The following is a 27,872-nucleotide window of genomic DNA, read 5'->3' on the forward strand; positions in this document are numbered from 1 at the left end:
AAAGAAGGAAGGGGTGATTCCATGATGCAGATAAAGAAAATAAGAGGGAAAGGAGCTAATTTGACCCTGACCAGTGGAGCCATTCTGATAACTATGGCTTTACTGCCGCTGTCAAATTAAACCTTCTCTACTTTGTATTTACTACCTTTAGTGTCTCCATATGACCTGAATGACAGTTGCTATGTTGAAATTTAACTGTTTGTAAAACTATCGCCCCTTCTGGCTCCGTTCAGAGTTCATTAGTTGGAAAGGAAAGTGGAGCTTCAAGATGGATTCTTCTCACGTCCAGAAATATTATACAATTCCACACAGGCATGTCAGAAATGAAGATTTTGAGAAATGTGACTCAGTTTCTCCAGATGTCACCTATGAACATTTTTTTTTAATGTTTTAAGGCCGAATTTAACCAATAGACACTTTTTTAAAAAATGCACATTTATTTTTATCCAGATCAAATTCTGTATTCAAACTGTAATGATCTCTTCTTTCAGAGTGACTGGTTGGTTGGTTGGTTGGTTGGTTGTCTTCTTACAGGGAGGGATTTCCTTCCACTTGCTTTGATGAGAAGGATTCTTTTCTTATTTTAACAAGTCCCAGAGTTCTTGGCTCTTAGAGAAAGAGGGAGAGAGAGGAAAACAGATCTATGAATTATTTATTTTCTGAAACCTTCCTGTTTTCCTACCACCACCCTCTAACAGGGTACTAGGAAAGAGCTTTTATTTAAGGATCCATGGGCCTGTAAATCCGAGGGCTGTAAATTATGAGCTTTTTAGACAAACGTAATCAAAGGATTAATGATTCGTGGGCAGCCACACAGGATACATAAAATAAAATCAACTTATAGGCATAGTATAGTGACATTAAGAAGATCAAATTAAGAAAATCAAGGAGATGGACACTGGGGAGGGTATGTGCTATGGTGAGTGCTGTGAATTGTGTAAGACTGATGATTCCTAGAACTGTACCCTTGAAATAAGTAATACATCATATGTTATATATGTATATATATAAAAGAAAATCAAGGAGCAAAGTCTAAAAAACTTCAACAATGAAGAGAGACACACAAAGGACAGAGGATCAAAGTAACATTAAATGTCATAAGGCTGTGCCTGATGCAAGAAGACAAGGAGTTAATTTTCATATTGAAGAAAAATAACTTTGAATTCCACGTCATCTTTTATAAACATTGCTTCACAGGTATATTTTTTTTTTAGACTTTTTTGATCAAAGGTATCATTTGTAGAAGAGCACGCAAATATCACAAGCACGATACTTCAAGTGTCATAGGGTAAACCTACTCACAAAGCCAGAAGCACATCAACAACTGCACATTCCCAGCTCTCCAGAACTTGTCACTACCCCCCCCCCCACTCTCACTAACCTACATTTAACCTCCTAGACTAGGCTTGCCTGCTGGTACACATCCTATCAATGACATCAGAGACTCAAACTGCTCTGTGGGGAGCCTGCTTCACTCTCTGCCTCTGCCTGCCACTCTGCCTGCTTGTGCTCTCTCTCCGACAAATAAAATCTTAAAAAAAAAAAAAGAGGCTTTTTTCTAGAAATTAATTGAGCAAACCTATGGCAAAAAATTATGAAGAAAATTGGGGTACCTGGATGGCTCAGTCTGTGACGTGTCTGACTCTTAATTTTGGCTCTGATCATGATCTGAGGGTCGTGAAATTGAGGTCTTCATAGGGCTCTGCACTGGTCGTGGAGCCTGCTTAAGATTTTCTCTCTCCCTCTCCCTCTGACCCTCCCCCACCTCTAAAAAACTACTAAGAAATAAGAAAAAAAAACAATATAGAATGATATATGAGAAGTAGAACTGACATAACAAATAGAAAAAATAAGACAATGTTATGAACATTCATATCAAATTTGAAAACACAAAAACACAAATTTGAAAATGACAAGCTGGTCATAAAAATTGAAAAACTGACATTTTAACAATATTACATCTTCAAATATATTACTGAGATATTGTTCCATTTGCTGTGTCTTCTCTAATTTCCTTCATTAATTTTTTAAGTTATTTGTTTTTAGTAACCTCTATACCCACCTTGAGCTTAAACCCAGCTGACCCAGCCAGGTGCCCTTCATTAATTCTTCGCATCAGTATGCAGTCATTCACCTCCTTTGTTAGGTTTGTTCCTAAGCATTTTACTCCTTTTGGTATTATTGTAAATGGAATTGTTTTTCCAAATTCCTTTTCAGACAGTTCATTGTTAGTGTATAGAAACACAACTGATTTTTGTGGGTTGATTTCATACTCTGCAACTTTACTGAAATTGCTTATTTGTTTTAAAAGTTTTTTATGGAGTCTTTGGGATTGTCTACATATAAGATCACGGCATCAGCAAACAGGAACAGTTTAGGTCTTCCTTACTGATTTCTATGCCTTTTTTTTTTCCCCTCCATTAATTACCTCCATTAATTACTTAGTCTGGCTAAGACTTCCAATATTATGTTAAACAAAAGTGACAAGAGTGAACATTCACGCTGTTTTCCTGATCATTGAGGTCAAGCTTACAGTGTTTTACCATTGAGTGGGTTGTTAGCTATGGGTTTTTAATACATGACATTTATTATGATGAGATACCTTCCTTCTTTCTATACCTAGTTTCTTCAAAGTTTTGATCATGAAAGTGTGTAGAATTTTTTCAAATCCTTTTTCTTCATGTGATGAGATGATCATGTGATTTTTAGTCTTTATTGTGGTTAATACAGTGTAGCATGTTCATTAATTTTCAGATACTGAATTATCCTTGCATCCCAGGGATAAATCCTACTTGGTCATCCTGTATGAGCCTATTAATATGCTGTTAGATTCAGTCTGACAGTATTTTGTGCAAGATTTTTACATCTATATTTTTCAGAATATTGGCTGGAAACTGTTTTCCTTGTGACATCTTTGGTTGTGATGTCAAGGTAGTGAAAGGCTTCAAAAAATTAGTCTGGAAGTATTCATCTGCTTCAAAATTCTGAAGGAGTTTGAGAAGCATTGGCATTAATTCTTGTTTAAATGTTTGGTGGAATTCAGTGGTGAAGCTATACAGTCCTCGCCTTTCCTCTGTTCAAAGTTTTTTGGTTTCTGATTTACTCTCCATTGTAGTTAGAGGTCTACTCAGACTTTCTACTTTATGACTTAATCATGGGAGGTTAGATGTTTCTAGGAATTTATCCATTTCTTCTAGGTTACCCAGGTTGTTAGTGTGTAATTTTTCATAATAGGATCTTTTACCCTGTTTATTTATAGGACATTGGTCTTCTTTCATTTCTGATTTTGAGTCTTCACTCGTTTTCTTAGTTTAGCTAATGGTTTATCAACTTTATCTTTCCAAAAAACCAACCTTCTGTTTTGTTCATTTTTTTCTACTCTTTTTCTTTTTTTCTAATTCATGTATTTCTGCTCAAATCTTTGTTACTTCCTTTTGCTAACTTTGAGATCAGTTTTTTCTTCTTTTTCTAGCTCCTTAAGGAATAGAGTTGGGTTTCTTATGCAATCCCTATCAAAATTCCCATAGCATTTTTTGACAGAAATTTTAAAAGACACACAATTCTATAATTCACATGGGACACAAAAAACCATGAATAGTTAAATCAATCTTGAGAAAGAAGAATGAAGCTGGAGGCATCACGCTTCCTGGTTTCAGAAGTACAAAGGGGCACCTGGGTGGTTCAGTGGGTTAAAGCCTCTGCCCTCAGCTCAGGTCATGATCCCAGGCTCTCTGCTCAGCAGGGAGCCTACTTCCCTTCCTTTCTCTCTGCCTGCCTCGCCACCTACTTGTAATCTCTGTCAAATAAATAAATTAAATCTTAAAAAAAAAATATATAGTACAAATCTATAGTAATCAAAACAGTGCAGAATTGGTATAATGACAGACACATGGACCTTGGGAATAGATTAGAGAATTCAGGAATAAATCCACACATTTGTGGTCAACCATTTTTTACAAGGGAGTCAAGAACACACAATGGAGATAGGATCATCTCGTGAATAAATGATGTTGGGAAAACTAAATATCCACCTTCAAAAGCATAAAAGTGGGCCCTTCCTTTACAACGTCAGAAAAATCAACCCAAAATAGATTAAAGACTTAAATGTAAAACCTGAAACCATAAAACTCCTAGAAAACATGGAGAAAGGTTTCATGAGGGTGATTTTGGCAATGATTTCATGGCTATGACAAAAGTACAGACAACAAAAACGCAAATAGACAAATGGGACGATATGAAGCTAAAAAGCGACTGCATGGCAAAGGAACAACAGACTGAAAGGGCAGCTATAGAATGGGCGGAAATTCTTTCAGGAGTCCTTAGAAAACAGAAAACTCATCACCAATGCAAATATTGGTTTCTCACTGTTATTAATGCATCTAAGACTGTAAACTACTTGCACATACTTGATCCATGAAACAGGAAACGATTACTCAGATACACCGGCAAGTAGTTCCAGGGTAGGCAACAGCTTTTGGTGGCTTTCAGGGTTCAATCTCCACATGAATCTTAAAGGTCTTGACTCAAGCCCGAAAAGTTTGTGGTCCTCCAGTCCCTTGCAGATGGTTTATTGCCCTGAGCCTCTGCATCTTAACTTCTCTCAACTTGGAGTTCTATCATTTGGCCTAATGAGTTTCTAAAACAAGTTTTCATTTTATTTAGGGCATGTTTCCAGTTATGTTTTTAAATTAATCAGTGCGGGTGATAAAAGATAACTTGGCCTCTGGAAAAAAGTTTCCAAACCATCTACCTGATAAGAGATTAATCTCCAAGGGGAACCCTCCTACACTGCTGGTGCAGCCACTCTGGAAAACAGTATGGAGTTTCCTCAAAAAGTTGAAAGTATTGGGAGAAGGGGGGTGGGGTTATGGACATTGGGGAGGGTATGTGCTTTGGTGAGTGCTGTGAAGTGTGTAAACCTGGCGATTCACAGACCTGTACCCCTGGGGATAAAAATATATGTCTATAAAAAATAAAAATAAATAAAAATTTGACTCAGCAATCACACTACTGGGTATTTACCCCAAAGATACAAATGTAGTGATCTGAAGGGGCACATGCACCCCCAATGTTTATAGCAGCAATGCCCACAATAGCCAAACTATAGAAAGAACCTGGATGTCCATCAACAGATGAATGGATAAAGAAGATGTGGTGTATATCTACAATGGAATACTATGCATCCATCAAAAAAGAAACCTTGCCATTTGCAACAACATGGATGGAACTAGAGGGTATTATGCTAAGAGAAGTCAACCAGAGAAGGACAATTATCATATGATCTCTCTGATATATGGAGCTTAAGAAACAAGACAGGATCATAGGGGATGAAAGGGGAAAAAAAAAAATGAAACAAGAAGAAACCAGAGAGAGAGAGACAAACCATAAGAGACTCTATCTCAGGAAACAAACTGAGGGTTGCTGGAGGGGAGACGGGTGGAGGGATGGGGTAACTGGGTGATGGACATCGGGAAGGGCATGTGTTGTAATGAGCACTGGGTATTATATAAAACTGATGAATCACAGACCTGTATCCCTGAAACAAATAATACATTAAATGTTAATTAATTGAATCTAAATTTTTTTTTTAAAGGCTAGTTAGTGGCAGAATTAAGACTCCATTGAGTGGGTTGGGGGGAAGAAAGGTTAATCTCTAAAGCATATAAAGAACTCCTGAAATTCAACAGCAAGAAAACTAATAACAAACTAAAAAATAGGCTAAAAATTTGAACAGATACTTCTCCAAAGAAGATATAAATGGCTAAAAGGCATGTGAAGAAGTACTCAGTGTCATTAATCATCAAGGAAATGCAAATCAATACCACAATGAGATATTACCTGACACATGCCAGGGTGGCTGTTATTAAGAAAACAGGACAGAGAAGTGGGGGAAGATTTCAGAATAGGAGGATTCTGAGTTCACATCCTCCCTCTGACACACCCAGGCAACAGCTACATGTGAAGCAGCTCACTCTGAAAACAACTCGAGACTGGTAGAATAGACTTTTCACAGATAGGACAGAAACGGAAGTCCCATTGAAAAGGGTGGGAAGGGGAGAGATGCAGCCATGAATCAAACTTCCAGCAGGGTGACCTATAAGCAGTAGGGATCTCACAGGTGCAGAGTCCTCCTTGAGGACCAAGGGGATCAAGGCCCATATCAGGCACCCCGGGCTCTGATACGGGGAAGGGAGGATGAAACCTCATAATGATGTGGGAAACAAAGGCAAAAGAAATGTAGCTTAAATTAAAATTGTCTTACAGCTTGCAGCTCACTGATAGATATCTGAAACGTGCAAAACATGACCTTCCTCAAGGAGATCCTGGCTGCCTTAGAGACAATGTTTATTTTATTTTATTTTATTTTATAATTAACATATCATATTATTTGTGTCAGGGGTACAGGTCTGTGATATCGTCAGTCTTACACAACACCCACCGTAACACATACCTTCCCCAATGTCCACTCCCCAGCCACCCCTTCTCACCACCCTTCTCCCCTCCAGCAACCCTCGGGTTTTGTTTTCAAAGATTAAGAGTCTCATGGTTTGTCTCCCTCTCTGGTTTAGTCTTCTTTCATTTTTTTCCTCCCTTCCCCTATGGTCCTCTACCTTGTTTCTTAAATTCTGCGTATCAGTGAGACCATGTTTAAAAGTAACCATATCTTGGGTGCCTGGGTGGCTCAGTGGGTTAAGCCGCTGCCTTCCGCTCAGGTCATGATCTCAGGGTCCTGGGATCGAGTCCCGCATCGGGATCTCTGCTCAGCGGGGAGCCTGCTTCCCTTCCTCTCTCTCTGCCTGTTTCTCTGCCTACTTGTGATCTCTCTCCGTCAAATAAATAAATAAAATCTTTAAAAAAAAAAAAAAAAAGTAACCATATCTTGGCAGCAACAGGCCCTTCAAGGTCCTGAAAGCCTTGCTTCCAAATTCCTTGGAGACTTGTGCTATCCCTAACTCCCATGAATTACGAAGTATGCAATCAGTCACTGCTCACGATCCCCGTTTAGCTCTTTCTGTCCACAGGTCCTGTCCGCGAATAGGGAAGGGCTGAAGGTGTAGGCTGAGGAAATGACCTTCCTGACTAGGTTTCACAGCTATTGCTGGCAAGTGGAGATGCTGAGACAGAGCAGAACAAGAGATAAGGAAGCATTCCAAGACAGCCCGAGAATCTCAAGGCCACAAGCTTCCCGGTCAGTCCTTAATAAAAGACCGCCACTAACAGCCCTCATTTGGCAGCCCATTCGGGACCCCTCTCACTCTAGAGAGCTTTTTCTTTCCTTTCTGCTCTCACCTTCACTTAGTGAACTTTCACTTCACTTTACCCTTTTGTGTCCAAGAGATTTTCTTCCACTCTGTGAGACAGGAGCCCTGTAACCCTGCAACACTAATATCTGGCTTTGAAAATCAGCAGGACTTAACTCCAGGAGCTTTGAAAATTGGTGGGGCTTACGAAGGAGATTCATGGACTAATTTTAGCATGTCTGTGAATTGCTATTGTTAATTGATATATATTTGTATAGATAGATAGATAGATATCACATCTTCTTTTTCCATATATATCCATATATATATATATATATATATATACACATATATTTCTCCCGTGTGTGTGTATTTGTCCTGTCCTATCTTCTTTATCCATATATATATATTCCATATATATACATATCTCCCATATATGTATATATACATATATATATAATTTGTCCTGTTTTATTTATAAATATAAGCAAAAAAATATTCCCAGAATGGTTTAACACTAGATATCTCTCAATGTTGTTTATCATATTAATGGACTACTATGAAAAATTCATATGACTGTTAACAGATAGAAAATTACTTAAGTTCAACAATCTATATATGATAAAATGACAGAAAATAGAAATATTTAAACACTTTCTAAACTCAATAATATGCTTAATAGCCAAACACTGCAGCAAATATTACATTTAGTGAAATTTAAAACAGTCTTTAATTGCAGAAAAGCAAGACAAAGGTAACTGGTGTTATTTAACATTAAAAAAGGTATAAAGATTAGAAAGAAAGAAGCAAAATGTTATTGAGTGCAGAAGAGATGATTATCTAAATGGAAAACTTTTAGATAACCGGAAAAACTATTAAGTAATGAAGAGTTTACCAAAGTTCCCAAATTAACCTAAAAAATTAACCTAAAAAATCCTAACAAGTTAACCTAAAAAATCCAGAGCTGTTCCTAAATCACTAATAACCAGCTAGGAAATTTCGCTAAAAAATTAAAATATCATTCATCATAGTGAACAAATTAAAAGTACCAAGGAATTAATTTAGCAAACACAAAACCTACAGAGACAAAATTTTAAAACTTTCCTAAAAGGCATTCCGAAAGACTTGAATAAATAGATAACATATTTATGGGTGAACTAAATTATATTGTACAGATAACAATGCTCTCTAAATTCAATTAATCTGTCAATTCAATATAAGACTAACCAAAATTCCAGCTATATATTTTAAATGAAATAAACTTATTTCATGATGTGCATGTGTGTGTATGTATCCCTGAATGGGATGTGTCTTTAAAAAACACAAAAAGGGATCTCTCCCTACCACATTTTAACATAACATAAGACCATAATGAAAAATTATATGCAGTCATGAAGAAACAAAAAAATTAAACCATGCAACAAAGCTCTCTACTTGAGAGAGCTAAAAACAGAGCTCATCAATAAGGAAAAGGACAGATTGTATATAACTGATGTTGGGAAACCTGGCTCATTATATGATGAAAATCAACAATATATGTCATTCCTACGTTATGTACAAAGGTTAAAATACTTAAATATGAAATAGAAAAATATGAAGCTAATAAGTGCAATTATATTTCTGTGAACTTACACAAACGATGACTTCTTAAATAGGTTCCTAAACTCAAACTGTTAGGTGAGAAATTGATGGATTTAACAATATCAAAGCTTAAAGATTTCTGTTCTTTCGATGATATAACTGAGAAATTTAGTAGAGTGGTACCAAATAAGGAGAAGTAATCACTGCCTAGTACATAAAAAATCTAGAATATTCTGCAAATACAGACAACCAACCAGAAATTACATGAAGATATAGATAAGAACCTCACAGAAAGGGAAACCTGAATGGAAAAGAAGTACACAAAGACATGCTCATATTTAATAACACTCAGGAAAAAAAAAAAAACCAAAAACAAAACCAAAGCAGTCATTCAACTGGTGGTGTTGGTTGGAAGGGTCCTGAATTAGGGGACAAATAGAAATACTGTTCTTCAATCATCATATGCTCTCCCTGATATGAGGAATTTGAGAGGCAAAGTGGTGGGTTTGGGGGGTAAGGAAGGGAAAAAATGAAACAAGATGGGATCGGGAGGGAGACAAACTATAAGAGACTCTTAATTTCACAAAACAAACTGAGGGCTGCGGGGGGTTGGAGAAGTAGGGAGAAGGTGGTTGGGTTATGGACACTGGGGAGGGTATGTGCCATGGTGAGTGCTGGGAAGTGTGTAAGCCTGACAATTCACAGACTTGTACCCCTGCGGCTAATAATACATTATATGTTAATTTTTTTTAAAAGAAAAAAAAAAAAGAAAAGAAATATTGTCCTTAATATTAATACAATTTCACATGAACCCACTAGTTCACGAAACAGGATTATATAAACAAATCTGTTTCCATTTATTTTTCAAATGATAATTAGTTCTACCAAATGGATTATTTAATATGTTGATTTAATATGATAATTTAATAAGTTAAGTCTTAAATTTGAATTATGCACAATGACAGCAAAAATCACACACCTACCAATTACCTGTATACAGGAAAATCTTGGTTGATTAAAGATTCCACATCAGGCTGGCTCAGCTGGGGTGCAGTTTCAAGAGCATTCTCTGACCTATAGTTAGGATGACATTGATAAATCGGTAAGACGAAGACAGCCCAAACACTCCCTCTAATGGCAATAGATTGCAAGAGTTTTCTATGAATAAAAGTTGGGAGATTGAGATCTCTTTAGAGATTGATCAAAATGTTTTCAGTGTTTAATTCAGCATAAAAATACTCCATTAACAGAATTTGAAGTTTATTTCTACCCTATAATAGTAAGAGTCATAACTTACGATTTATCCTGTTGAAAAATATACCCAATACCCACTACACTCCCAAATGTCTACCTCTCATCTGCTCTGTAAATTCCAGGTTCATATATAATTGACATATTCTCTTGGATGTCAAATAAGCACTTAAAAATTAACATGTTCAAAATAGAACTCTTGATCCTCCCTAAAAATTTGTTCTTCCTCTAATTTTTCCCCATTTATAAAAGATTTCTTCAATCTTTGTCAAAATGTTCAGAATCATCAAGATAATTTCTCCCTTTTCCCCTTTGCCCACATCTATCCAGGTGCAAATCTTGTCATCCTAAACCTCTCCCTAATTCCTCAATTCTAAGGGCTACCACCCTAGTCCAGACCACTGTTGATTGCCAACTTGACTATGGCAATCACCTCTTTAAAAACCTTCTTTCATTCATTCTGGAGCTCTAAGAGACTTTGTCCACGTTCCAGTGACAGAGGTCTTTTTATAGTGTCAATCAGAACCTTCTACCCCCTTGTTTTAAATACTTCAATAGTTTGGTATTGTAAGTAGCAAAAATCCCAAATGCCTTTCAAGGCCCAAGGGCCTTAGCTGTTCTAAAGCCCATCTCTATTTCTAAATCATTGTTCTATGCACACTTACCTCATTTTGTCCTGGGACACACCAAGCTCATTCCCACCTTGGTACCTACAATAACTCCTCCTTTTTTGTCTGGAATACTCTTCTATGAGAATGTCACTCACAACTCTTTTCTTATCCAGGTCCCAATTTTAACGTCAACTCCTCAGAGCAACCACTCAGTATAAACTAGTCCCATAGTCTCTTTCAATTACATCATTCTGCCTTATTTTCTAAATAGTGTATATCACCAGCCAGTGTTCTCTTGCTTCCTTTTAACTTTTCATTGACTACCTCTCCCTATTGAGACATACGCTTCTAAAACTTTTTGTTTGTGTCTCTATTGCCCTCACAGAGAATAATGCATAGTAGTTCAGACACTCAAGAGGTATCTGTTGAATAAATAAATATATACTTTATTACGTTAGTCCTATAAAGTGAGACTACTTTCATCTTATGTGGCTTTGTGAGGTAGATTATCTCTTGCTTCCAATCTCAGCCTTCTTCACCACTCAGTGGATCCCTCCCACCAGCGGTCTGAAGTTCATGTGCTCTCTCCTTCAAAATCTGTTCTAAAGGAAGAGTCTTAGGCTCAAGTCACCAGAAATGACTAACAGCCTACTTTTATAACAATCCCAAGTACGGTGTCATTTGAATAAGAATAAACTCTTGACTGCCGGAATTACTAAGTAAATAGAAAAAAGAGTTTTGCATCATCATTCTTTCCATGATAACTTTTGCCAAAGCCCTTGAAATGTCCTTTCTTCATATTTAAAACTAGCCCCTATTTGACCTATCTTCCCTGACATAGATAGGTAAAATGCAACTTACTTTTTCTTTCTCCAAACAAGATAAATAACAATTGACAAAAAACATAGCAGAAGTATGGGTAGACCAACGATACGCAACCAAGTATAAGGAGAATGAGAAGTACCTGAAAGACACAAACCAGAAACATGCTCTTTGGGACTATACTTTCCATACATTATACTGCCATTTTGACACTTTAAATCTGCCAATGATATTTTGATTTGCCATTGTTTTGTTGACATTCAAATTGATACTATGAGATTATTGGCCATATTCAATTTTATAAAAGAATATGCTAATGTGTATTCAAATTGAAAACAGACAATATTTAATACCATTTGATGACACTCAAGAAAAAGCAAAAAAGACAAAACCACCCAAATACTCAACAAAAGAAAATGTTTAAGAAAAATATAATGTAGTCACATTGAAATACTATTCAGTTACTAAAATGGAACTTTCAAAGAATCTGCAAAAGCCTCAGAAAATAAATTTTTTAATAATAATAATTAGTATTTAAGATTAATGTGTTAAGTGATGTGATAAGCATCTTATAAGGGTGATTTACATCAACTGAGTATGGTTATTAGGTATAGATGGGGAAGCAAAGGCTCTGAGACGTTAAGAAAACTGTCCAAAGATAGATAGTGATTAAGTGGCAAAATTGGGAAGCAATTCTGTTCTGTCTGATTTTAGAGCCTGCAGTCTTATGAAAAGAAATTACGAAATTTTAAATACCAACACTTCATGATAGCTATTTTGACCATGGTGTTACTAAATTGTATTCCAAGCCACTTTTCTATGTAGCCTTTTGAATATAATTTATATTTTCTATTTTAATTAAGTTTAACCAAAGGTCATCATGATTATCATGATTCTTAAAATATAAGAATATCTAAGAATTCTTAGCTAATTCTTAGAGATAAAAATGAACCTATACACTATGTGATGGACCTCAAGAAAATTTGTACTTACATTAAATGGCATGAATTATTATACATTTTGTATTCGTAGGTCTGCTTGCTACTAATTACTTCTTCATTGATACTATTAGGAAAATCCATGTGAGAAATTTTGTGTGATTTATTTTTGACTATTCAGACATTACTTTGTTTCGGTTTTTAGTTTTAACTATTTTTTTTTATACTTTAGCTCATTCGAAATGGGCGAAGGAGGCTAGATTATGAACAGAGCCCTGAAGTAAGCAATAATAAACCATGGGAATAAAGTCTCTATAGAAGAACTCAATAGAATTAGGGGTTTATATCCCTAAAATTTGTTACAAAGCTAAGCAAGGAGGAATTCTTCTCTAAATTGATAAGTTACTCCTTTACAGACCATTGAAGCTCAGTGAGAAGTGAAATTAATATAATAATCCAGCTAATAGATTGATGGGAAGTACTTGTGGTATTCGATGGACATACTCCAATCTCATGACTTGGGGAAACTTTCAGGAAAAAAAGAGCTGATTAAACTCAGCTTCAAGAAATACACATCACAAAATATTTACCTCTACTCCTTCCTATGTTTTCCTTAAAATTATAGTAGCAAAAATAAAATGTTTAAATGAAAAACAACAAACAGAAGAGTGATCTTCATTGGCAAGAGATTTCAACAAATTTCCAAAAGGTGTAAAGTGGATAGAGGAATGGCTTATGAAGGTGCAGGATGATAGAAGCTGCAGGCTCGTGTATGCAAAAAGCAGTTTACATCTGGCAGAGACAGCCCTGCAGAACCTGAAGAGCATTTGTACTCAGATGGCAAAAGGAGGAGGAGCGGATCACAGAATGAAACTTAGAGTCGAAAGTACCCATTTATGTATCTGAAAACAGAATTCTGGAGAGGCAGGTGTGCTTAATGTGCAGCCAAAAAAGAAAAAAAAAAAAAAAAAAAAGAAAGAAAGAAAGAAAAGGAAAGAAAAGAAAGAGAGAGAGAAGAATAAGGGGCAGTTAAATAATTTAATGAATATACCAGAAATAAATACAGTACAGAGTCAGAGGCCCAGACTACAGCCCTCCACATTCTGGCTTCTAGAGTCTCCTGGTTGGGAGGAGTCAAGATGGCGGAGAAGTAGCAGGCTGAGACTACTTCAGCTAGCAGGAGATCAGCTAGATAGCTTATCTAAAGATTGCAAACACCTAGAATCTCCTGGTTAACTGTCAAAAGCAGCAGCCTGCTTTCTGCAAACAAAAGTCGTTCTTTACAAGATACAATTAGCCAAATAAGGATTCTATAATCCTCCAGTCAGGGCTCACCAGACTTTGAATAAAACCTGTAATCAAAGTAAGAAAGACTGAGTAAAAGAAACAAAAAATTAAAATGATGGGGAGCACCTGACTGGCTCACTCAGCAGAGCATGTAGACACTTAATCTCAGGATTGTGAGTTCAAGTCCCACATTAGGCATAGATCGTACTTCAAATTTAAATACATACATACATACATATGGTAGTGGGTTGGGGGGAGAGTGGAAGAGATAATTTTAAAAACAGAGGATATTATAATACCTCTAAATTATTATTCCCAGATAGATTTGACAAGATATTATTTTCATACAGCAGGAAAAATTGTATATGAAAAAATAAATCAAGTATAAAATTAATCTTAAGTTGTAAAAGCAATTCAAAAATATAAACCTGATTATCAAAAGAAGGAAAAATTGAATTAAGGTGTTCAAAGATAATTTTTTTAAATCTCCCTGATACTATGAAGAAAAGAAAAAGAGATATATTTTTTCAAAGAAGAAAATAAAGTTCAATTGAAATGTTTTAATGTCTATTTAATTGAGGTTTATAAAAAGAGAATAAGTTAAGTGAATAGGTGGAAAATTCTCAAAGAAATAAGAAAATATTCAGAGTTGAAGGATTTGAGTCTCCAAATTGTGTGAGCTGATTAAATGCCAATAACATTGAAGTATTAAAAATAAGATAAAATAGCCTAAAAATAGCACTAGGACGTTTCAGAACTCTAGATAAAGAGAAGATACTGTATTATCAGAGAGAATATACAGTAATATTTACTATTATGATTATCTGATTGACATTTGACTTCTCAGCAGTAACAATGGGTGATCAAAGATAATGGAGGAGTACTCTATAAGATCTGAGGACAGAAAGATGGTTAAACTAAATTTATGTAAGAAGCAGCCTATCAATCACATGAAACAGTAGTCATTTTTTTGTGTGTGTGTGCTTTATTTAGGTTAGTCCACAGTGTGTTTAACTCACAGACTAATGAGATATCCTAGGTTTAAATGAGGTTATGGTTAACGCATCTGAACTATGTACTAAGCAACTTATTCCAATATTCCCATAGCTGGTTATGCAGAAAAACTGTTAAACTTCCAAAAGATATGATGTCTCCTTCATTCATTCAAACTTTATGATTCAGTTTCATTGATGACTAGTGATGCTTTTTGGTTCTTGGATGATTTTAACGAATTATGGAGAAATCCTCACCATTTTCCTGAGTCTACACATTTTCCAAAAGTGATTAAAAACATTAACCCACAGACTCAAGAAGCTTAAGAAAATACAAGCAAGATAAATACAAAGAATGTGACACCAAAACACTAACAATAAAACTAACCTAAAATAAATACAAGGAAAAAGTCTTAAAAGCAGCCAGGGTGAAGAGGAGATACATTCCTTTCTAAGGACAACCCATAAAACTGATATATACTTTTTCAAATGAAATAATGAAAGTCAGAAGCTAGTAAAATACCATTGTCAAAGTGATGAAAAAAAATAACTATCAAAACTGAAATTTAGGGGCACCTGGGTGGCTCAGTGGGTTAGGGACTCTGCTTTTGGCTCAGGTCATGATCCCAGGGTCCTGGGATCGAGCCCCGCATCGGGCTCTCAGCTGGGCAGGGAGTCTGCTTCCTCCTCTCTCTCTGCCTGCCTCTCTGCATACTTGTGATCTCTGTCTGTCAAGTGAATAAATAAAATCTTAAAAAAAAAACAAAAACTGAAATTTAAAAATCCTATAAAAATGTGCCTCAAAAGTTAAACATTTTATGACCAAAAATATTAAAAGAATTGGCCATCTATACATCTTCACTAAGGAAAAGCTAGAGAGAATTCTTTTGGCAGAAGATAAGCAAAACTTTGGACATAGACAAAGAAATAAAAAATAACAGAAAGGATAAATCTAAAAGAATACTACTACGAATAACAGGAAAAAACAATAATATATTTTGGCATTTAAATATATATAAAGAATTAAAATGAATAAGACATACACCTGAAACTAATATAACATTGTGTGTCAACTATATTCAAACAAACAAAAATTTAAATAAATAAGTTAAATGAAATGCACAAAATGACAACATGGAGTGGAAATTCATATAAGCTTATTGTATTACCTGAAAAATAATAAAAATAATAAATTATATTAGTCAAGAGATGTAAGTTGCAGTCTCCAAGTGAACCACTTAAACTATACAGAACATATAGTTAACAAATTAATGAAGGAGGTAAATGAAACAAAAATAAATAACCCAAAAAAATTCAGGAAGAGAGAAAGGGACATGAAATAGGTCAAATAATAGAAAACAATAGTAAGATGGTATATGAAAACTCCAATATACCAGTATTTACACTAAATATATAGAGAAAAAATGCTTTAGTGTCAAAAGATTAGGTGAAATATAAAAACAATTATTTAAATTCTATAGGAAATTATATAAATGCAGAAACATAAATACATTTAAATTATTACTTAAATTTTTAAGGAAAACCATACTTTGTTTAACTATGGCTTTGAAACAAAGGGTACAACTGACAGAGCTTGGCTGGAAGATAGGCAAGGAAAAATTGGCAGCTAAGAGACTTCCTATGGTGGATGACACAAAAGTAAATTTTACCACTCTGTTGAAGGTTGTAGAGGTAATCACCAAAAGAACTATATTGGGAAGAAAAGAACTATATTGGGAAGAGGAAAAGTTGAAGGCGGTGTAAGTGAACCTGGTCTTCACTGACTGTGGCAGAAATTCAATGGAAAGCAGTTAAGGTAGATGAATTTAAAATTTGCCATTTAAGAACAAAGATTAGGCAGAACTGGGGTAGAGAAAGTTTTCATTACTTCAGTCACTTAAGCATGCTCATGTATCACAATGACTTAACATTTCTAAAAGTAGACAACTACACATGCACTTCTGATATGAATTTTTAAAACATTTCCCCTTGTTGATTATTACTTCTACTTACATTCCTGTTTGACTGACAAAGGAACAATCTTCTCTTCATTCCTTAGAGGATGATCCATGCGCACAGTCAGATATTGGAGACCTAGGGACCTCACAGTCTCCAAGGAGATGTTGCACATTTTAGTGATAGTCACTGTGCCATTTGGATTCTGAGCAAGGTATTCCTCAGGTGGATTAATCAAGACTTTTGATGGGAAAAGAGATATCTGAGGAACAGGTTTTCCCATAGCTGAGTAAATAAATCTAAGAAAATCTTCAGAGTCAAGATTGGACTGGAGTTCGGTTTTTAATCCAGATAGAGCTGAGACAAAAAAGGAGACAGAAAATTAAATATAAAAAAATGTTAAAGATAGACTTCCCCAAATATTTATATGATGACAAAATGTTGAAACATGTCCCTTTCAGGCACATTTTGCAAAACCTCACAATTCCATCTCTTGCACCCACCATCCTCCAACTGAAGAGAAATGCTTCATATCTCCACTTTCATTCAATCTTTAAATTACCTTATATAAACCTCCAGTACTTTAAATTTACAGCAACATAATGAGGAGACACTCTGATACTATCACTATTCTTTCAACATTTTGTTAATTCTTATTTTCTCCACTCTTTTTCTTTTCCTCTCCTTCCCAGTGAAAATTCTTTTTTTTAAGGATTATTTATTTATTATATATAGACAGAGAGAGAGATCACAAGTAGGCAGAGAGTCAGGCAGAGAGAGAGAAGCAGGCTCCCTGCTGAGCAAAGAGCCCGATGCAGGGCTTGATCCCAGGACCCTGAGATCATGACCTGCGTAGAAGGTAGAGGCTTAACCCACTAAGCCACCCAGGCACCCCCGCCCCGTGAAAATTCTGATGCCATCCATGAACTTTACCCACCAGATTAAAATCAGTGCAGTGTAAAAAGTTAGATGCGAGGTCAGAAGACCTAAATGTTATGCCTGGTCCTGTATTGTGTGAAAATGGAAAATCATATAACTATCATTGGTTTCCATTTTTTTTCTTCTGTATAACAAAAGCATGGGTGGCCTCTATTATAATATTTCCTTCTCTGACATTCTTTCTCTGGACCTTAACCTTGAAAGACCACATCCTCAAAATTTGGACTCTACACAAAACATTTACATACCTATAATGGTAAGGCAGATTTGTCCCCCATGGCTGCCATGTGGGAACACATTAAATAGACATTTGTAGCAAGCTTCATCTTCAAATGTTACTTCACGGATAGTTATGAATGAGGAATTGGGTTCGATGACCTCACAGTGCAGTCGATCTCTGTATGGTGGAAGAATCGTTTCTCCATATACACTGCTATATGTGCCAATATTTTGTGGCAAAGAACCTTGAATCTTCTGCCAGGTAATTTGCACAATATCTGCTGGAGTTGTTAAATTGCAGAAGATGGTCACATTTTCTCCAAATACAGCTGTTTCATTATTTTTGTATTTTATTCTGTGTGGGGAACCTGAAAATAAAACTCAGTATGAATTAGGAGAAATGTTCTTTCATACTACCTTGGACTTACCCCTATCATAGCACTTATCTCTCTGTTTTATAATTATCTTTTTATATGTGTCTCTTTCCCACTAGAAAATGTACTTTCTTTTCTTCACCACTGATAAGTGGTTTCTAAAAGTGTCTCTGGCATATACCACCTAATCAATAAATATTTATTGAGTACAAAAATTGAAACATAAATTGACCAACACAAGTAATGGTAATTTTGATGAATTTCTGGAGGTTGACTATGAATTAGCTTGAGAGTAATAAACTCCTCAGGACTCCAATCTTAGAGAGGACCTAAAATTCTATCAGTCTCGCCAGCATGAACCCCTCCAGGTTCTTACAGTGAAGAGCCAAGAAAAATCACCTCATATCTTTGGCAAAGGAAGGGGGAAGTAACCACATTGAAATAAGCCCAGGCCATTTTCTATTTAAAGGAAAAAACCCTACTCTCCAGAGAAAAGACTTTACAGTATCCTTATCTTACGCAGGTAGAAGGACAAGGACCATACTCTGGTTCCCTTTAGCTTTCCTATCTTACCTAAGGTGGGGAAGGAGGAGTAAAAAAGTAAGAAAACTTATGATGGCCACAGCCAAGAATCAGAGGCCCTACAAAAGAGTAAAATTTGAACATGAGATTTTAAAATACTTCCCTCCCCAACTCTTCATCATCACATCAACAGAGATCTAATATAGTGACAATGGATTACAGCTGATATGGTTGCAAGTCTCGGACTTTTATTAACAAGGAGATCTTAGAAAAATTCAAAATCAGCAGAAGAGACAGAAACAAACAAACAAACAAAAAAAGTACATGAATTTGAAACCCTTAAGCATAGACTTATTTAAAGAGTAAACACAACCCAACTCCTTGTCAGATTAACATAAAACCCATGCTAAAGCTCTACTTACTTTGGTTCTTCTTTTTTTTTTTTTTTTTTTTTTTAGATTTTATTTATTTATTTGTCAGAGAGAGAGAGAAAGAGAGAGAGCGCACAAACAGGCTGAGTGGCAGGCAGAAGCAGAGTGAGAAGCAGACTCCCTGCTGAGCAAAGAGCCAGATGTAGGACTCGATTCCAGGATCTTGGGATCATGACCTGAACCAAAGGCAGTGGCTTAACCAACTGAGCCACCCAGGCATCCCCTTACCTTGGATCTTATTATCTGATATATCATGTCTGGATTTAAACAAAAAAAGTATGTAAGTCATGCTAAAAGCCATAAATAAAAACAAATTAAAGAGACAAAACAAGTGTCCAAGCCAGATTCAAATATATTACAGATTTTGAAATTATCAGATGGAATTAAAATCAGCCAAGTGTAGACTCTCATGGAAAAGTTGACACATGCAAGAATTCATGGATAATGTAAACATGAATATTGACAATTTAAAAAGAATTAAAAAGAAAATGCTAAAGATATTACAAGAAAATAAAACTATGGACCAATATCTCTTATGAACATAAATTCAAAAGTCCTAAACAAAATATTAGCAAATTGAATCCAACAAAGTATCAAAAAAATATGCTTTATGGTCAAGTGAGATTCATTCCAGGTATGCAAGGCTAGTTCAACATTTGAAAATCAAGTAATGTAATTTATTTAAACCACAAACTAAAACAGAACATATTTAATGATCATATCAATAGATTCAGAAAAAGCATTTGATAAAATCCATCACCAACGCATAATAAAACTTAGTAAACTAGGAAAAGATGGGAACTTCTTTTACTTGACAAAGAATATCTACACAAACTTACACCTAGCAAAACTTGAAACTTCCCCACTAAAGAATAGGAGTAAGGCAAGGATGTCCCTTCTTACTACTCCTTTCCAATATCATACTGTAAAACCTCTTCCTAATTCAAGAAGGCAAGAAAAGGAAATAAAATATATGCAAATTGAAAAGGAAGGTATTAAACAGTCTTTGTTCACAGATGATATCATCATCTATGTAGAAAATCAGACAGAATCAACAAAAGAAACTCCTAGAACTAATAAGCACTTATAGGGGGCACCTGGGTGGCTCAGTGGGTTAAAGCCTCTGCCTTCAGCTCAAGTCATGATCTCAGGGTCCTGGGATTGAACCCCACATCAGGCTCTCTGCCCAGCAGGGAGCCTGCTTCCTCCTCTCTCTGCCTGCCTCTCTGCCTATCTGTGATCTCTGCCTGTCAAATAAATAAATAAAATCTTTTTTAAAAAAAGCAATTTTAGCAAAGATGTAATATTACAAGGTGATTTTACAAAAGTCAGTCACTTTCCTGTATATTAACAATGAACAAGTGGAATTTAAAATTAAAAACACAATACCATTTACATGATAAGCAACCCAAATGAATTACTTAGGTATAAATCTAACAATGCATACAAGGTCTATATAAGGGAAATTATAAAACTGTAATGAACAAATCAAGGAAGAATTAACTAAATGAGGAACATTCCATGTTCATGGATAGGAAGACCCAATGTTAAAGTTCGTATAGAGAAGTAAGACCCAGAATAATTAACATAACATGAAAGGAGAAGAACAGAGTTGAAGAACTGATACTACTTAACTTCAAAATTTATTCTAAAACTACAGTAATCAATACAGCGCAGAATTGGCAAAAGAGCAGATAAAGAGATCAATGGAACAGAATAGATTCCAGATATGGATGCACATACACAATGTTAACTGATCTTTGACAACAGTGCAAAGAAATTCAATGGAGAAAGGATAGTCTTTTTAACAAAGGATGATGCTGGAACAACTGAGATTCTGATTATTTACCTGGGGTTGCCATAATAAATTACCACAAACTTCATGGCTTAAACAATTTATTTTCTCACAGATCTAGAGGTCAGAAGTCCTAAATCAAGGTGCTTTGGACTCTTTAACCCAACCCAGGGTGATTTTCTCCTGAGATCCTTACCTTAATTTTATGTGGAAAGACTGAATTTCTAAATGAGATCACATTCTGAGATTTCAGATAGATAAGTGGAGGGGGGAGGCAGGAAGGCACACTATTCAATCTACTACAATATCCATATGTTAAAAAAAATTAAACAGACCCCTAACTAACAAAAGTTAATTGAACATGGATTATAGACCTAAATTTAAAATGTAAAAGCTCAAAACTTAGAAGAAAAGGTAAGACAAAATTTAAGTGATGTTGGGTTTGGTAATGTGTTATTAGATACAATACCAGAAGTATGATCCATGAATGAAAAAAAATTGCTAAGTTGGACTTTATTATAATTAAAGACTTTTGCTTTGTGAAAGACAACATAAGGATAATATAAAGACAGGCCTCAGACTGCAAGAAAGTGTTTATAAAACACATATCTGATAAAGGACTTCGTCATAGAGCATTCAGGCTGCTATAATGTTGCCTGGGTAGTTTATAAACAACAGAAATTTTTTCTCACAGTTCTGGAGGCTGGCCATCCAAGATCAGGGTGCCATCATAGAACTCTTATTGTGTAATCATATGGTATTAAGGAACTAGGAAATTCTGTGGATTTTTTTTTTTTTTAATAATCTAATCGCAGTCATGAAGGCTCTGCCCTCCTGACTTGCTCACTTCCCAAAGGCTCCACCTACTTATACCATAACATAGAGGGTAAAAATTTCAGCATATGAATTTTGAGGGGACATATACATTCAGGCCATAGCAGACTTGCATTCTTAAAAAAAAAGAAGAAGAAAGAAATCAAGCAACCTAATTAAAAAAATAGGAAAAAATCTAAATGAACACCTCACCAAAGAAGATGTATAAATGGCAAATAAGCACATGAAAAGACACATGAAATCTCTTGTTGTTAGAAAATTGCAAATTCAAACAATAATGAGATTCCACTATATGTGTATTAGACTGGGAAGGGGAAGAAAAAAACAATACTAAATATTGGTGAGGATGTGAAGTGGCAAGAACTCTTGTTCATTTCCAATTCTAATGCAAAGTGGTAGAGCTAGAGTGGCAAGACAGTTGGGCAGTTTCTTACAAAACTAAACATACTTTTACCATGAGATCCAGCAAGTGTACTCTTAGGTATTTACCCAAATGATTTGAAAACTGATATTCACATAAGAACCTACTTGAACATGTTTATAGCCTCCTATTCATAATCACCAAAAATATAAAGCAACAAGATGACTTCAATAGGTGAATGAGTAAACTATGGTTCATCTATACAATAGAATATTATTCAGCCAAGAAAAGAAATGAGCTAACAAACCACACACACATACACACACACACACACACACACATACACGCACACCATGGATGAACCTTAAATGCATATTGCTAAGTGAATGAAAATAAACTAAGAAGCCTACACACTGTGTGATTCCAAGAGCATGTCATCTTGGAAAAGATAAAACTATAGAGACAGTGAAACGATCAGTGGTGACCAGGGGTTTGGAGTAGGGAGAAGAGTTGAGTAAGTGAGACACCGGGTATTTTTTAGGACAATGAAACTATTCTGTATGATACTATAATGGTTGATATATGATGTTATGTACTTGTCAAAAGATAAAGAGATTCATAGCACATAAATTGAACTTCAATGTATTCAATTAAAAAATTATTTAGGAGACTGGGGATGCCAAGGAGTGCAGACTGAAACATGAAAATCTAACTGTATTATAAATGTATCTTATATGGATATGAGTTAATAATATGTACACTTGATACAATGTAATTAAAATGGCATTTTACCTCTGTGCTCTTCCTCCCCCAAATCTATAACGGGAAGTCTAGTCATGAGAAAAAGATCAGACACATTCTGATAGAGGGTAATTCTACAAAATACTTCACCAGGCCCCCGAAAACAGGCAAGGTCATCAAAAACAAGGAAATTCTGAGGTAATTGTCATAGTTAAGAGGACCCTAAGGAGTCATGATGAATAAATGTAATGTGGTGTCAGGTGGGCTCCTTAAACAAAAGTTAAAAGTCAAGGAATACAAATAAACTGTGGACTTTAGTTATGAAAAATATATCAAATTTAATTTATTAATTATAACAAACATACTATACTAATGTAAAACATTAATAATAGGGAAAACTGGGTAAAAGATATACGGAAACACTGTACTATTTTCTCAGTTTTTCTGTAAGCCTAAAACAGTTTTAAAAAATAAAATATTTTAAAGAAATCAATTCTATTTCTATATATCTTCAATAAGCAAATGGGAAAAAATTAAAAATGCCATTTACAATAGCCTCCCTATCTAGGTAAAAAGAAAGAAATACATAGGGGAAAATCCACTGAATGATATATAAGACCTTTTCACTGAAATCTAAAAAATAAGTCTGGGGAAAAAAAATGAAGTAGACTTACATAAGTGGAAATATATATCATATCATGGTTAAGAAAAAAAATAAAGATGTCAATTCTTTTCAAGCTGATTTTTAGATTCCATGCAAATCTAATAAAATTTCAAGCAGGTTTTTTTGTTTTGTTTTGTTTTTTGTTTTTTGTTTTTTTTTTTAATTCTGGATCTGACAAGCAGATTCTAAAAAAGCCAAGGCAATAAACTGGAGACTTACTATCCAGGTATAAAGCTAAAGTGATACAATGTCATAATTATTCAAGGATAAGGAAACAGATGAAATACAATTAAATAGAGTCAGAAATGGTCCCACAAATACATGGTTATCCGATATATATGACAAATGGAACAGAGAGTGCATAGGTGTGGGGAAAAAGATTATCTTTCTAATAAATGATGTAAATTAGATATCAATGTGGAAAAAATTATATATTGACTCCCATCTAAGACTAGAAAAAATTCCATTTCAAATGCTTCAAATAGAATACCACCTCAAAAATAAAGTATTATAGAACATCTGCTTGGCTAGAGTAGCCAACGATTCCTTAAGAAGGGCACACATCGGGGCGCCTGGGTGGCTCAGTGGGTTAAGGCCTCTGCTTTCGGCTCGGGTCATGATCCCAGGGTCCTGGGATTGAGCCCCACATCGGGCTCTCTGCTCGGCAGGGAGCCTGCTTCCTCCTCTCTCTCTCTGCCTGCCTCTCTGCCTACTTGTGATCTCTGTCTGTCAAATGAATAGATCTTTAAAAAAAAAAAAAAAAAAGGGCACACATCAACAGTTATTTGATATTTTATTCCTTTTTTAGGAATATGACATGATAAAAAAATCAGAAGTGGAAGATTGGTCTACTTTAATATTTAATAATTGCAGTCTATCAAATGATAATAATGATAAAAATGATAAATTTTCATAAGTAAAAAGAGAACACATAGAGTAAGAGAAGATGTTTGTGATGCATATATATGACTAAGGACTTGGGTTCTACAAATCAATAAGATGAGGACAGACAACTCAATAGAAAGTTGAGCAAGATTTATGAATTGCACATCATAAAAGAGAATGCCTAAGTAACCAATAAACATATTTAAGGTGCTCAACTTCTTTAGTCATCAAACATATACAAATTAAAATCCAGACTACACATGCACCAGAATGACTAACATCAAAGACAAACAATACCAAATTTGGTGAAGATATAGAGAAAACACAATTCATACACACTTTGATGGGAGTGTAAACTGAAAAACCCTTTGGCCTGATAGTGGATGGTACTGTAACAGCATTGTTACTTGTACTGGTACTGGTGACAGACAGTAGCTACACTTGGTTTTTTTTTTTTTTTTTTTAAAGATTTTATTTATTTATCAGGGGGGGGGGGGAAGAGAGCGAGCACAGGCAGACAGAATGGCAGGCAGAGGCAGAGGGAGAAGCAGGCTCCCTGCCGAGCAAGGAGCCCGATGTGGGACTCGATCCCAGGACGCCGGAATCATGACCTGAGCCGAAGGCAGCTGCTTAACCAACTGAGCCACCCAGGCGTCCCCAGTAGCTACACTTGTGATGAACATCGTATAACACACAGAATGACTGAATCACCATGTTCTACACATGAAACTAAGGTAGGATTGTGTATCAACTATACTTCAATTAAAAAAAAAAGCTGAACATAGACATATCCTATGATCAAAAAAATCTATTCCTAGATATATCTCTAATAGAAATGTATATATATGTTCTTCAAAACATATGTACAAAATGTTCATAGAAATACTATTTGTAATAGTCAAAACAAAAAATTATCCAAATGCACATAACAGAATTGATAAATAAATTATGGTATTTATACAATGGAATATAATACAATAATGAAATTTAATAAAGTACTTTCATCTATTTTCTACTTTTACATCTACATTCAACAATATGGATAAAACTCGCCAATATGTTGTTGAGCCAAAGAGACTAAATACAAGTGAATAAACGCTTAATGATTACATTTACAACAGAAAAAAAATGAATCTATGGGGTAAGAAATTTGAAAAGTAGCATTCTTAGGAAATTAAAGAAACGGGGCACCAATAAGAGTTTAGGATGCTATTAACATTTCGTTTCTGATCTATAATAGATATTTTGGTATAATCATGAAAATTAATCAGACTGCATACTTATGTTTGTACACTTTCCTATATGCCTATCTTACTTAAATGCAAAGGTGAAAAAAAAAAGCATATATCTCATCTGCTTCATATTGTGAACACTTACCTCATCTTGTGTTCTGTTTTGCATCCACTTCCCTATTACACTCAAATTATAAACAAAATTTTTTTTCAAATATTTTTGAAAAATTCATTATGTACACAGCATTGGAGAATATTTAAATACATAGAGCATGCTTGTTGTACAAATAGTATTTCATTAGAACAAAAGACCTATGATGATGTCTTAACCTCTGCTAATTTCAAGAAGTATGATTTTAAAGCAATCGTTTACTTTTCTAAGCCTCAGGTTTTTCATCTGCAAAATGGCCTTAGTGATACCTGACTTACAGGGTATTGTGAGCATTGAAAAGAATGTGTAGATATAATGACAGTTGTAAATCACCAAAACATTTCAGTGATCATGGGTGTGTAGACCCTGCACCCAAAGAAAGACCCATTACAGGTTTCCCTTGCTATCTGAAAATAGCGTGTTCCTATGAAACCTTTCATAAACCCAAAATGTTTCAAGTGTAGAATATTCCCTGCTTTCTGAAAGTTGCAGTTACATCATTTTGCTTTTACAAAGGACCTACATTAGTACAGGAGGGCCTTTTTGTAAAAGTGAAAGTCCTCCTCAATTTTTTTTTTTTTTTTTTGGTTAGCAACAACAGGTAGTAATGTAGGTCATTAATAAAAGCAAAATGATGTAATATGAATCTTCAGAAAGTGGGGTATACCTGTAATACCTAATGAAAGTCTAAATGGTAACAAATAAGCTATCACTATTTCTGTAACAATTTCTAAAATTGTGCTTGCCACATCTCTTTACCATTATTTGTCCACATGCTCATCTCCCCCACTAGATTCCGAGTTACCTGATGTCAGAACCACCCTTCTCCATTTTGTATTTTAAATGCTCAAGGAAGTTAAGAAGAAGTAAAACTCAGGCATACTCACTTCCTCTTCCTGTCATGCTTCTTTTGTCCTCAGCATGTGTCACTCCCATTCAACTTTTGATTAAATTATCTAATTGAATTCAATGCTACTTCTCCCAGGAAAAACTCCTTCACTAGAAGCAATCATGATTTATTTTCTCAACTAAATTCCTGCAAAACATTAGTGACTGCCCTTACCATGAACCCAACAGGTTTTAGATGGAATTGAATTACATATCTTTATTCAAATAATTTTAAATGGCTAGAAAATATCAGGACTTGAATATTTATTACATCTGTAATGTTGCAGGAGTACCTTAGTTTGTAATGATAAGCAAACTCACAAAGGAAACAATGACCAGATTTAACAACATAAAATTGAAAAACCTCTTGGGGACCAAAACAAGTCAAATTCAAACTTAACACAAATGGGCTACAAGAAATACTGCAAAATTAATGAACTCACTAATTAGGTACCTAGCCAGTTAACTAGCTAACTGACTTGCAAAAGGACCCATCCTTCCAGCAGGTTTGTGGCCGTTCTAATATGAGCTACTTGGGCTCACTGCAGAAACAATGCTTATTACCTTTCTTTCATTCTCTGTTCACCAAGTCACTGTGTCAAATATGCTCAATTTATAGTGTTTGCTAGTTACCAACAACCTGAATAACTACATGATTAACATGCAGACTCAAACATAATGCTCTGCTCCTGTAACTTTACAAAAGTGGAAAGACCACCCTGGTATTTATTTGCCATTGATTTCTGGCCACAATGCATTTGCAAGATAAAGTGAAGAGTTACCTGATCCTTGTACCCAGATGGGAAGCATGAGGAGATGGAGGATGAAATGGAGTGGAAAGCCCATGAAATTTATAAAATCTTCAGTAACACGTGCAGTACTTTATTCTCTAGCTGGACTTTAGCTCTGAAATGGCAGTTCTCTTCAATTTTTCCCTGAGCTCTTGTTACTAATTAACCTTTGAGGGAAACACAAAAACTGAAAAGCTCTCTGATCTTGCAGCATTTGTGGACTTCCTTGTCTGCTTAGCCTCCAATTTGCTACAATCTCAAGTCTATACATGCGATTTTCTTCAACATTATGTGCTTGTTGCTCTATAGCTGTAGCAGATTCATACACAGGTTCTGAAAACTTACTGCCAACTTGCAAGAAAATTT

At 35.2% G+C, this 27,872-nt stretch overlaps 1 protein-coding gene across 4 annotated transcripts; it reads right to left on the reverse strand.

Moving 5' to 3' along the window:
- Positions 1-417: 417 nt before the first annotated feature.
- On the reverse strand, positions 418-27,643 carry LOC131825140 (OX-2 membrane glycoprotein-like). Of its 4 annotated transcripts, XM_059164141.1 has the most exons (7): positions 27,498-27,643; positions 17,867-18,205; positions 16,737-17,036; positions 11,546-11,648; positions 9,813-9,896; positions 1,614-1,668; positions 418-608 (listed from the first exon to the last, which is right to left on the reverse strand). In XM_059164141.1, exons 1-6 carry the CDS (start codon positions 27,559-27,561, stop codon positions 1,662-1,664), a joined length of 897 nt encoding a protein of 298 aa, XP_059020124.1. In that variant the 5' UTR covers positions 27,562-27,643; the 3' UTR covers positions 418-608; positions 1,614-1,661. The 4 variants fall into 4 exon arrangements, with proteins under 4 accessions (XP_059020124.1, XP_059020123.1, XP_059020125.1 ...); XM_059164140.1 differs by lacking the exon at positions 1,614-1,668; XM_059164142.1 differs by lacking the exon at positions 1,614-1,668 and having other exon boundaries at positions 9,806-9,896.
- Positions 27,644-27,872: the final 229 nt, after the last annotated feature.

This window comes from Mustela lutreola, chromosome 2 (assembly GCF_030435805.1).
Source record: "Mustela lutreola isolate mMusLut2 chromosome 2, mMusLut2.pri, whole genome shotgun sequence".
Taxonomy (NCBI): Eukaryota; Metazoa; Chordata; class Mammalia; order Carnivora; family Mustelidae; genus Mustela; species Mustela lutreola.

Coding starts and splice junctions, on each gene's coding strand:
- LOC131825140 (XM_059164140.1), bottom strand. CDS start 27,561: ATGGGCTTTCCACTCCATTTCATCCTCCATCTCCTCATGCTTCCCATC. Junction 18,206..27,497: donor CATCTGGGTACAAGGATCAG/GTAACTCTTCAC, acceptor TTTTATTTTCAG/GTTCCCCACACAGAATAAAA. Junction 9,897..11,545: donor CTTGTTTGGAGAAAGAAAAA/GTAAGTTGCATT, acceptor TCCTAACTATAG/GTCAGAGAATGCTCTTGAAA.